Source organism: Pipistrellus hanaki (assembly GCF_964339955.1).
Source record: "Pipistrellus hanaki genome assembly, chromosome: 15".
In the NCBI taxonomy this organism is placed as follows: Eukaryota; Metazoa; Chordata; class Mammalia; order Chiroptera; family Vespertilionidae; genus Pipistrellus; species Pipistrellus hanaki.
Window position 1 is genome coordinate 43,413,670 of NC_140517.1, and position 11,823 is coordinate 43,425,492.

At 50.9% G+C, this 11,823-nt stretch overlaps 1 protein-coding gene and 1 long non-coding RNA gene across 2 annotated transcripts in view; one reads left to right on the forward strand and one right to left on the reverse strand.

The window, feature by feature from the left end:
- The window catches only part of LOC311633529, a 211,137-nt gene extending 207,201 nt beyond the window's left edge, over window positions 1-3,936 (reverse strand). The window contains exons 1-2 of the long non-coding RNA XR_014796976.1: window positions 3,654-3,936; window positions 3,177-3,405 (exon numbers count right to left, since the gene is read on the reverse strand). This is a non-coding gene — a long non-coding RNA (uncharacterized lncRNA). The remainder of the gene's footprint in view (window positions 1-3,176; window positions 3,406-3,653) is intronic.
- On the forward strand, window positions 125-10,754 carry QPCTL (glutaminyl-peptide cyclotransferase like). Its single transcript, XM_084906138.1, has 7 exons — window positions 125-438; window positions 947-1,090; window positions 2,041-2,322; window positions 3,943-4,095; window positions 4,191-4,290; window positions 4,699-4,815; window positions 8,072-10,754. The coding sequence occupies exons 1-7, from the start codon at window positions 229-231 to the stop codon at window positions 8,215-8,217; spliced, it is 1,152 nt and encodes a 383-aa protein (XP_084762264.1). The 5' UTR covers window positions 125-228; the 3' UTR covers window positions 8,218-10,754.
- The last annotated feature ends 1,069 nt before the right edge of the window (window positions 10,755-11,823 follow it).

Below are 11,823 nucleotides of genomic sequence, written 5' to 3' on the forward strand. Positions count from 1 at the left end.
CGCTCCCTTTAGGGTTGTGTAACTCTCTGGGGAATCGTCGCCTAAGCCCCTGGGAGGCTGAGGGGGCGTGTCCTCAGAACGAGAGTCCCTATTGGCTCCACTGCTCACGGGAGGGCGGGATGTTGCAGCCGCTCTCGTTGTTGATTGGTCCGGTAATTCCACGGGGTGGGACTTGGCTGGGCCTAAATTCGATCCGCGGTCCGGGACCGGCATCTGGGCGAAGCTACCATGCGTCCAGGCGGCCGCGGGCGACCCCGGCTACGGCCCGGGGAACGCGGCCTCCTGCAGCCACCTTCACCGCCCAAACGCCGCCTGCTCCCGCGGGCTCAGCAGCTGCCGCTGCTGCTGCTGGCGCTGGCCGTGGCCTCGGCGTTCTACACCATCTGGAGCGGTTGGCACCGCGGGACTGAGGAGCTGCCGCCCGGCCGGGAGCTGCGGGTGAGGCCCGGCGGGGGCACCACGGGGGCCTCACCTCTCTTTCCTCCGTCTCGGAGGTTTCGGGTGGACGTGGCTTTATCGCGTCCTAGCTGCAGGTGCTGCTGTGGTCTGTAGGACGCATACCCCTTGTTAATGGAATAAGGCTTCAGGCTTGTTCTGTAATAGTGGCTCCCCTTTAAGAGGAAGGGTCTGGAGTGGTGAAACTGGGATTCCTGGGCTCTAATCCTAAAATCATCTATTTGGAAGAGTCCCTTCCTCTCGCTGGGCCTCGATCAGGATTTGGGTAGGATGGAGGGGATGGGCTTAGAGGGACTTTTCCTGTGTCTAGGAGGCTTAGAGGGACTTTTCCTGTGTCTGGGATTTATCCTAGAAACCTCTGATGCTGGAACCTGCAATTAGGAAAAGGAGCCCGGCCTTCTTAGGGGCGACGGCGCCCCGAGTTAGGATCAGAATGGGGGCTGCTGTCACGCTCCGCTCATCTTTTCCCCATCCCACCCCGCCACCCAAGGGCCCACTGATCGCGAGCCTCCCCGAAGCCCGAATGCGGAAGGTGGTGGGGCAACTGGACCCACGGCGGCTCTGGAACACTTACCTGCGCCCCCTGCTGGTTGTGCGAACGCCGGGCAGCCCGGGCAATCTCCAAGTCAGAAAGGTAAAGGGTCACTCACACCTGACCCCTCAGGCCGCTAGGGAATGGGAATAGGCATTCTGCCCAAGATCCAAAGTGAGTGGAACTAATCTTACTCTAGAGTAGGGGTGTCGAACTCAATCAGAGAAGGGGCCAAAATCTAAAATCCAGCCTAAATCTCGGGCCGAATGGTTTACTGAACAGTCATAAACTGACAATGTCATAAACTGACAGCGGAGTGCAGTGATGACAGCGCGGTGCGGGCCACATTGCAAGGCCTGGCGGGCTGGATTTGGCCCGCGGGCCTTGTGTTTGACACATGTGCTCTAGAGAGACTACCAGGCTGTACTGCCCTCTGTACTGCCCCCCTCCCCCCCCCAAAGCCTACTATGTGCTTTGGCACAAGTAACTACAGCCTTATGAAGTGGGTACCAATGTGACCTTTATTATGCAGATGGGGAAACTGAGGCCCAGTGCGGTTGGGCATTTTTTTGCCCACATCCCACAGCTAGTAAAATGGTGTATCGACTGTTTCAATCGAAACAGGTTGGCTCCAGAGCTGGCTGGTCTCTATATTGCCTCCCAGAAAGCAACCCAGAGTCATTTGAACACTGCCCGAGTTCAAATCCCACTTCAGCCCCTTGGAGTGTGACCCTGGAGTAGTTCCCTCAGCTCTCTGAGCCTCAGTTTCCTCAGCTTTGAATTGAGCCCCTGATGGTCCCTACCCCACAGAGTTCCTAGAGCAGGGCCTGGCACACAGTGGGTGCTTTTGAGGAGCGAGCTGTGTGTGGTTAGTCTTGGCATCAAGAGGTGGGGTCATCCCATGGCACTTAGTAGATGCTTAGCAGAGGTGGGAAAGGAATGATTACAACTAAAGTGGGACTTGTGAGGCAACCCGACTGCTCTGCATGGCTCAGGTCACATGGCCACTTTTCCCTATATACTCCCCAGTACCCCCACTCTCTTGCCTCTAGTTCCTGGAGGCCACTCTGCGGACCCTGACGGCAGGCTGGCATGTGGAGCTGGACCCCTTCACAGCCTCCACGCCCCTGGGACCGCTGGACTTTGCCAATGTGGTGGCCACACTGGACCCGGGGGCTGCCCGTCACCTCACCCTCGCCTGCCATTATGACTCGAAGCTCTTCCCATCGGAGCCAGCCCCGTTTGTGGGGGCCACGGATTCGGCTGTGCCCTGTGCCCTGCTACTGGAGCTGGCCCAGGCCCTGGATCAGGAACTGAGGAGAACCAAGGATCAGGTGAGGAGTGGGGGGAGGGCAGGGGGGAAGGGCAGGGGCAACCTCTCCCTTGGTTGAAGCCACCACCCTTCCTTGCCTGGTCTTGTTTTCCTGTCACCACTACACATACAAAGCCACCGGGATCTTTCCAATTCCTGCATGTCAGTTCCTGTCCCTTCTCTGCCCCAAATTCTCCCATGGCCCCTCTACCTCATTCCGTGCATAAGCCAGAGTTCTTATATCGGCTGGTGAGATGGGCCCCATCCCACTATCTGGTCTCATCTGCTACCCCTCGCCCCTCGCTCATCCTACCTAGCTACCTCCTCCTGTGTACCTCAAACCCACAAGAATCACTCCTGGGGAGCATGTGGACTTGCTCTGGCTAGAATGTGCTTTTCTCAGTAATCTTCCTGGCTGGCTCCCATCCTTCGTTCATGTGTCCATTCCGATGTTACCTCTTCAACGAGGCCTTCCCGTGACTTGTGGTGCTTATGCTGATTTGTTTGTCTCACACTAGAATAAGCTCCATCTAGTCAGGGATTTGGCTGCTTTTGTTTCTCTATTCCCTGGGCCCAAGGTATTGCCTGGAACGAAGTAGGATGTCAATTAAAATGAGTGGAAATAGGAAAAAAAAAAAAAAATGAGTGGAATGAATGAATGAAAACACTGGTTTCCTCATGCTCCTCCCCTGCTGAGACCCCCTTCCCAGTGCCCCGAAGCCCACGCCCCCTGGCCCTTGCTGACCCCTGAGGCCTTTTCTCAAACTTTCTCCGACCCCTTCTCTGGCCCCGCCCTGGTCCATACTGCTTCCTTGCCTGGGGACACTCTTCCCACTGACCCATTTTGCCTGGCTAGCTCCCACTTGCCCTCAGTACAAACGTCTCTTTCTAACAGACCGGACATGCCCCCAGACCAATTACCCTCCACGCCCTTCCTGCGTTCTTTTCGGACCCTATAATTTTGGGGAGCATTTGTCTCCACCAAATTTCGCTGTTTGTATAATTATTCATTTTTGGGTGTGTCTCTTTTGCTAAACGGGCTAGAGGAATAATGATAATCAGAGCTAACCCTTCAGTGTCTACGTGCCAGTTACTGGTTCGAATCCTACCCTGTACATAGAACTGTTATTTATTTATTTATTTATTTATTTTAATATATTTTATTGATTTTGTACAGAGAGGAAGGGAGAGGGGTAGAGAGTTAGAAACATCGATGAGAGAGAGTCATCGGTCAGCTGCCTCTTGCACACCCCCTACTGGTGATATGCCCGCAACCAAGGTACATGCCCTTGACCGGAATCGAACCCGGAACCCTTCAATCCCCAAGCTGACGCTCTACCCATTGAGCCAAACCGGTCTCGGCCATAGAACTGTTATTAACCCCATTTCTTTCTTTTTCTTTTTTCTCTCGCTCTCTCTTTTTTAACCCCATTTCTACATGAGGATACTGATGCTTTGAGAAGTCTGTAACTTACCTATGACTGCCAGGAAGCAGCCGAGTCAGGATTTGAACCCAGGCAGTCTGGCTCAGAGTCTAAGCTGTATGAGTGGGGAGACCTAGCTTGTCCCATTCAGCTTTGCAAGGGCCAGGAAGTGGGGGTGGGTCAAGGTCAGGGCTGACACTGAGCACCAGCTCCCACAGGCAGCCCCGGTGACCCTGCAGCTGCTCTTCTTGGACGGCGAAGAGGCGCTGAAGGAGTGGGGACCCAGGGACTCCCTCTATGGCTCCCGGCACCTGGCCCAGCTCATGGAGTCTGCGCCCCACAGTCCCGGCCCCACCAGGATCCAGGCCATTGTAAGACCAGGGCCCCCTGGGTTCCGGGAGGGACGGGGGGGAGGTAAGGTTGGCAGCATCCCACCGGCCTCTCCAGTCCCGGCCTCTCTCCCTAGGAGCTCTTTATGCTTCTTGATCTCCTGGGAGCCCCTCATCCGACCTTCTACAGTCACTTCCCCCGCACAGCCCGCTGGTTCCATCGGCTGAGGAGCATCGGTAAGGGTGACGGGTGGGAGGGTGGAGGAGGGCAGGCACCTGTTCGGAGAGGTCATCCAGCCTTCTCTCTAAGGCACAGAGCAAGGCACAAACAGACCCCACAGCAGTCGTGATTATAAACAGGGCATGGGGCCAGGTGGCCTCGGGTTCGAATCTTGGCTCTCCTTACCAGCTGTGTGAACTCGGGCACATGGCTTCATCCCTGAGAGTTTCCTGTCTGTAAAGTGGGCATGATGCTCATGATGGCGGGGGACATGGTTCAGCTGCAGGAAGGGGTAACGAACATGCATTCTCACACCGGGATGACCAGTGCTTCACCCTCAGACCCCCTGCCCTCCGCTGGTCTCTGAGCAGAACCTTTGACCCCTGAGGGGACTGACTTCTGCTCCTCATCCCCACTCCCTCCAGAGAAGCGGCTGCACCGTCTGAACCTGCTGCAGGCTCACCCCCAGGAAGTGGCGTACTTCCAGCCCGGGGAGCCCCCCGGCTCCGTGGAGGACGACCACATCCCCTTCCTCCGCAGAGGTACCGTGGCGGGGGGAGAGGGGGGCAGACGTCCATGGGGGCCCTCACCCTTCCCAGGGAGGGGGCTGCCGGCAAGTTGCTTAACCTATTTGTGCCTTGGTTTCCTCTTCTTTGAAATGGGGATAATTGCAGAAACCCGTTTGGCTCAGTGGATAGAGTGTCAGCCTGCGGACTGAAAGGTCCCGGGTTCGATTCCGGTCAAGGCCATGTACCTTGGTTTCGGGCACATCCCCAGTTGGGAGTGTGCAGGAGGCAGCTGATCCCTGTTTCTCTCTCATCGATGTTTCTAGCTATTTCTCTCCCTTCCTCTCTCTAAAAAATCAATAAAATATATTTAAAAATAAATAAAATAAAATAAAATAGGGATAATAGCCCCATCTCAGTTCCTCTCTTATTGAGGGGGTTGAATGTGCTAATACAAAATGTAAAGGCTTTTCTTGGACAAGTGTCTGGCACGTAACAGGCATTTGAGAGATGTGAGCTGTTAATTTTGTGCTTTAGTAGTTTCTTCTAGCTCTTGACTTTTTTTTTTATATACATTTTATTGATTTTTCACAGAGAGGAAGGGAGAAGGATAGAGAGCTAGAAACATCGATGAGAGAGAATCATTGATTAGCTGCCTCCTGCACACCACTACTGGGGATGTGCCCACAACCAAGGTACATGCCCTTGACCGGAATTGAACCCAGAACCTTTTAGTCCCCAGACCAATGCTCTATCCACTGAGTCAAACCGGTCAGGGCGACTTATTTTTAAAAAAAATATATATATTTTATTGATTTTTTACAGAGAGGAAGGGACATGGATAGAGTGCTAGAAACATCGATGAGAAACATTGATCAGCTGCCTCCTGCACACCCCCTACTGGGGATGTGCTTGCAACTGAAGTACATGCTCTTGACCGGAATCGAACCTGGGACCCTTCAGTCCGCAGGCGTCGGCTCTATCCACTGAGCCAAACCCGTTAGGGTGTAGCTTTTGACTTTCAATGCCCTGGCAGCTCAGAAGAATACCCAATCACATTTTGGACCCATTGAGCCACCATCTGGGGTCTCTGGGCTATTTTTGCAAAACTCTCAGGTGACCAGATGCACAGCCAGGGTGGAAGACATCTGGTCGAGGTTTTCAGATGGTAGGTTTCAGAACTGGTCTGAGCTCTGGGATCTGCCACTTGGCACCCGTTAACCTAAGGCAAATTATGTAGCCTCTCTGAGCCCCCGTCTCTTCTGGGAAAATGAAGAGATTTACACATAAAAAACCACATCTCTGTGTATATTCATAATCACAGTGTTGGGAGGATGAGATAAGATTAGGAATATGGAATGCCTGCCACCACAGTGCTTGGCATATAGGAAGTGCTAAAAACTGCTTTTAAAATACTTACTCTGTAATTTACTCATTCAACAAATACGCATTCCTTACAACACCTTCTTTTTTAAATTATTTATTTTTTTAATATATATTAATTTTTTACAGAGAGGAAGGGAGAGAGAGAGAGCTAGAAACATCGATGAGAGAGAAACATCGATCAGCTGCCTCCTGCCACTGGGGATGCGCCTGCAACCAAGGTACATGCCCTTGACCGGAATTGAACCTGGGACCCTTGAGTCCACAGGCCGATGCTCTATCCACTGAGCCAAACCAGTCAGGGCAACACCTTCTTTTTAAAAAATATATTTTTATTGATTGCAGAGAGGAAGGGAGAGGGAGAAATAGAAACATCTATGATGAGAGAGAAGCATTGATCCGCTGCCTCCTGCTCGACCCACATTGGGAATCCAGCCCACAACCTGAGCATACGCTTTGATGGGGAATCGAACCGTGACCTCCTGGTTCATAGGTCAACGCTCAACCACTGAACCATGCCAGCTGGACTATAACATCTTTTTTATTGATTCGTTCAGCGAATACTTTCCGAGGCAGGTACTGAGCGAGGTATCAGGGATACAGTGATGCACCAGAATACACCTGCTTCTGGTATAGTGGTGGGGCCGATACTTAGCAAATCTGGAAAAATGCAGAGAGAAGTGCTCTGAGGTCAGGAACCCAATGCAGGACAGTGATTAAGAGCACAGACTCTGGCTCAGCTGGCATGGCTCAGTGGTTGAGCATCAATCTATGAACCAGGAGGTCACAGTTCCATTCCCGGTCAGGGCACATGCCTGGGTTGTGGGCTCAGTCCCCAGTGGGGAACATGCAGGAGGCGGCCGATAAATGACTCATCTTTGATATGACTCTCATCATTGATATCCCTCTTCCTTTCTGAAATCAATAAAAAGATTTTTAAATTGGGGGGGAGAAGAGCACAGACTCTGGAGACACATGGCCTGGTTTCAAATCTGACTTGTTTACTAGAGGCGGGATCTTAGGCAAATCACTCTGCCTACCTCTGTGCCTCAGTGTCCACATCTGTAAAAACGCTGTAGTTTTGGTGCCCACCTTAAAGGGTTATTATCAGGATAAAATAGTGTGTATTTGTGATGTACGGCCTTAAATGAGGGCCTGGAATGGAACAAGTGCTATAAGTGCTAACTATTGGTAAAGAAGAAAAAAGAGCGGGTAAAGTAAACCTGGTGAGGATAGTCAGACACCTGTCCTTTCTCCTGGCCTTTCCATAATGCATTAAATGTTGAGTTTCTCTTAATTTGTGTTATGAAAACAATATACTGGATACATATTTTTAAATATATATATTTTATTGATGTTTTATGGCAGGGGTCTTCAAACTACGGCCCGCGGGCCACATGCGGCCCGCAGAGGAGTCTGATCCTGCCCGCCAGGTTTTTTGGGCAGTGAGCGCAGCCGAGGTGTTACAGTAGGAATCAGTAGTTCATATAGTCCGGCCCTCCAGCTCTCTGAGGGACCGTGATCTGGCCCCCACTTTAAAAAGTTTGAGGACCCCTGTTTTATAGAGAGGAAGAGAGAGGGATAGAGAGTTAGAAACATCGATGAGAGAGAATCATCCTCCAGCTGCCTCCTGCACATCCCCCACTGGAGATGTGCCTGCAACTAAGGTACATGCCCTTGACCGGAATCGAACCCGGGACCTTTCTGTCCGCAGGCCGACGCTCCATCCACTGAGCCAAACCGGTTTTGGCTGGATACATATTTTTAAACTAACATGTACCCTCATGCACTTAGAGTGATGGTTCAGAGTTCTTCAAGCGCCAGAACAGAGTTAACTTCCAGGGGGAGGAGAGGCTTGGGCCGAGGCTCCTGGGTCAGCCTGGGCCTGAGTCTTCCCTCTGTTCCACAGGGGTCCCGGTGCTCCACCTCATCTCCACACCCTTCCCCTCTGTCTGGCACACCGCTGACGACTCGGAGGCCAATCTGCACCCCCCTACGGTACACAACCTGAGCCGCATCCTCGCCGTATTCGTGGCCGAATACCTGGGGCTCTAGCCTGCAGGGCTGACTCTGAAGGAAAAGACCCAGCAGGGAATGTGTGTGGCAGGGGCCTTGGGAGCCAGCGGAGCTCAGGCTGGGCCTACCCCTGGTGTGCTGGCTCGTCCTAAGAGATGCCTTTGGCTCTGCTTGTGCTGTTCCTGGAAGACCCTCTCTCCTTTGAGTATCTCAAGCTGCCACTCTTCAGAGACGGAAGAGACCGCTGTGGGTGAGAGCCACAGGAATAAGAGCTTGGGTCCTGCTCTGAGAGAGACATTGGGCTGAAAAAGTTCGCAAGGGCAACTGCTATTCTTGGTTTTAGTCGGCAAAGCATGGACTGGCAGATGGACCAGCACCACCACCCAACCCAGTGAGTTCTCTGGGGCTGTTTTGGGGGCAGTTCATTCTCCAGAGTGTCAGCCTCGTTACTGCATGGGCCCAAACCTGGAGCCCACGTGGGTGTGCTCGCAAGCAGGAGCAGGAGATGGAAGCCAATACTTGGGAACTCCAGGTTCTGCAGACCCAACAGGCAATAATCTGGTGTTTCTGCAACACATTCTGCAGAACGACCATAATAGGTGTTGCGTGAAAAAAGGGACCAAGGAAGGAGAATGAGACACTAAATGAGTTCGTTGCACAATGTGAATTTTCAATGGTAAGGCAGTGCATTGTTTTCCCAAGTATTTCACCATGGAACCCCTTTTTTGGGGAAGCACCTCACAGAACTAGGTACCTCAGAAGATATTTTGGGAAACACTGGTATGTTTACGGAAGGAGTAAGACAGGCCAGAAGTCACTGCAAACTAGTTATACCAAACCATCCTGTCTCTTTTATGAGTACAAGAGTGCGAGATGGTGGGTCTAACTCCAACTCCAGTGAATTTTCAGACTCCACTGGAGTACTTATTAAAAAGGCAGACTACCTACGCCCTGGCTAGTGTCGCTGAGTGATTAGCATTGGCCTGCACACCATAGGGTCTTGGGTTCAATTCCTGGTCAAGGGCACATGCCGGAAACCTTTCAGTGCACGGGTTGCCATCCAACCACGCCACACAAGCCAGGGCCTAGTTTTGTGACTTTGATGGAGACCTGGAGGGTTATTAGGTAGTAAAGGTGAGCATTGATTGGCCTGAGTCAACGCAAGGCTGAAGATTCAAGAATTCAATAAGCTTAAACTTAGGATATCAAATGCGAGGATAAAGAGAAGGTTCTCGATTCACATTCTGCCAGTCACTGACATTTATCGGGCTCCTACCACAGGCCAGGCACCATGAGCACTTTATATATATATATATATATATATATATATATATATAGCAACTCAGTTTCCTCCCAAACCCTGAGGTAGGTATGATTTCGGTTCTCATTTTGCAAATAAGGGGGTTGGGTCTGAAACTTATGAACCAGTTTACAGATTCTTACACAGGGCCATGCTCCCAACCCATGTCCTACCTCCCTCCCAAGCCACCCATTTGGGACCAACTGATTGTTAATAAAAAGCAGTTCCTCCTGCCAAAACCGGTTTGGCTCAGTGGATAGAGCGTCGGCCTGCGGATTGAAAGGTCCCGGGTTCGATTCCGGGCAAGGGCATGTACCTTGGTTGCCGGCACATCCCCAGTAGGGGGTGTGCAAGAGGCAGCTGATCGATGATTCTCTCTCATTGTTTCTAACTCTATCCCTCTCTCTTCCTCTCTGTAAAAAAAAATCAATAAAATATATTTTAAAAAATAGCTCCTCCTGAGGCTTTTAACTGGGTGCAATTAAGAGTGGGTGGATGGAAGGACTAATAACCTCTTAGAGGTGGAACTGGCGGAAGTCCAGAGTTCAGAAAGGGAAATGGACAGACAACAGCCAGAGGGTCTCAGACCACATGGAGATCCGTTTGCTCATTTTTTGTGGGCCACCATGTCCCTTTAGCCTCACAGCCATCCAGAGATACTGAGACATCATCTCCATGTGAGGGGAAGCAGGTTACATCCCGGCCTGTTTCCCTACCAGACACTTTGGGTGAGTGTACCATGCGCCAGGCACTGGGCAAGGAGCCTGACGAACCGTTTTTGCATGAATCCGGGACAAGGACTGTGAGCTCCATTTTACAGATGAGGCTGCTGCTGCTGGGCAAGATGCTGCTTTCCCCAGCTCCATGTGTCCCCCAAACTCCGGATCCCCAGCCTCATACTTTGAAGGGGCCACGAGGTATATTCTTGTAAGCAGTTGTTGAGCGCTCTGGACGAGACCTATCACACCAATCTTTTGAGGAATTATCAGTATTCTCATTTTTCATTTTAAGATAGAGATTCAGAGAAATCCTTTGCTGAAGATCACTGCAGTGTGTCTAGAGGTACATTCCTTTCTTTTTTTTTTTTTACACCAACCGACTTACATAGTTACTCTTCCTCTTTTTTTCATTTTCTTTTACATTTCTTCTTATTCATCCTGTTTGACTGGTTGGGCTTATTGGTTTTTTACCAGCTTGGAATAAAGAACATCTTTAAATGTCTTTGTACCGCCTTGCTTCTGATTCTGTAATGCCAATTAAATATTTTTTCACTCTATCCTCTGTAACTTTTCTTTAAAATAAAAATGAATATATTGATTCCAGAGAGGAAAGGAGAGGGAGGGAGATAGAAACATCTATGAGAGAACCACACCCCACACTGCAATCTGATGTGCCCTGACCAGGAATCAAACTACGACTTCCTGGCTCATAGGTCAATGCCCAACCACTGGACCACACCAGCCAGGCTATATAAACTTTTGTCTGCTACTTTGTGGACTTATCTCTGGTTTAATAATCTTCAGTTGTGTTTAATTTGTTGTTGAGCCACACTTGGGTTTTTACTTTTGGTTATATGTTTGTGGGGTTTTTTCTTCCAGGGGTCTTCAAACTACGGCCCGAGGGCCACATGCAGCCCCCAGGGGAGTCTGATCCTGCCCCCCAGGTTTTCTGGGCAGTGAGCGCAGCCAAGGTGTTACAGTAGGAATTAGTAGTTCATATAGTCCGGCCCTCCAGCTCTCTGAGGGACCGTGATCTGGCCCCCACTTTAAAAAGTTTGAGGACCCCTGTCTAGGCTATTATTTAACTAAGTTCCTTGCATATATTTGCAAGCTCTTGTATTCTCATTTGTGAAGGAGTCTCATCATCTGACGCCTGTTTTTGCTCTGTTGTTTCTTGCCCATGCTGGTGTATTTCCATGCATATTTGGTCATTTGACTCTATACAACTCATTGTCGGAAAATTACGTGTGGGGGACTCTGGGTGACAGTTCCGAACTTTACACCAGAGGATTCGTGTTTGTTTCTGCGAGACATCTCGGCTGGAACTACCCTGGGAAACATCACTGATGCAAACCTACCTGCAAACCCACGCCAGAGCCAGCCTACGACCGCCGATTCTCCGGTCCACCTTTTTCTTTCTTTGGTCTTGTGCTCCCCTCAGCGTTCAGAACATCTGCAATCTTCTGGGTCATCCTTAGCTCAGCCTCTGGTTCAGTGGGACCTCAGCTATTAGATTTATCGCCTTGGGCAGGCTTTGGCCTTGACTTCTGCCTGCCCCAATAAGGCTACAAATAGGAAACCCATTTGTCCACATCAGCAAATGCCCTCAGAGCAAAAAGTGGCTTC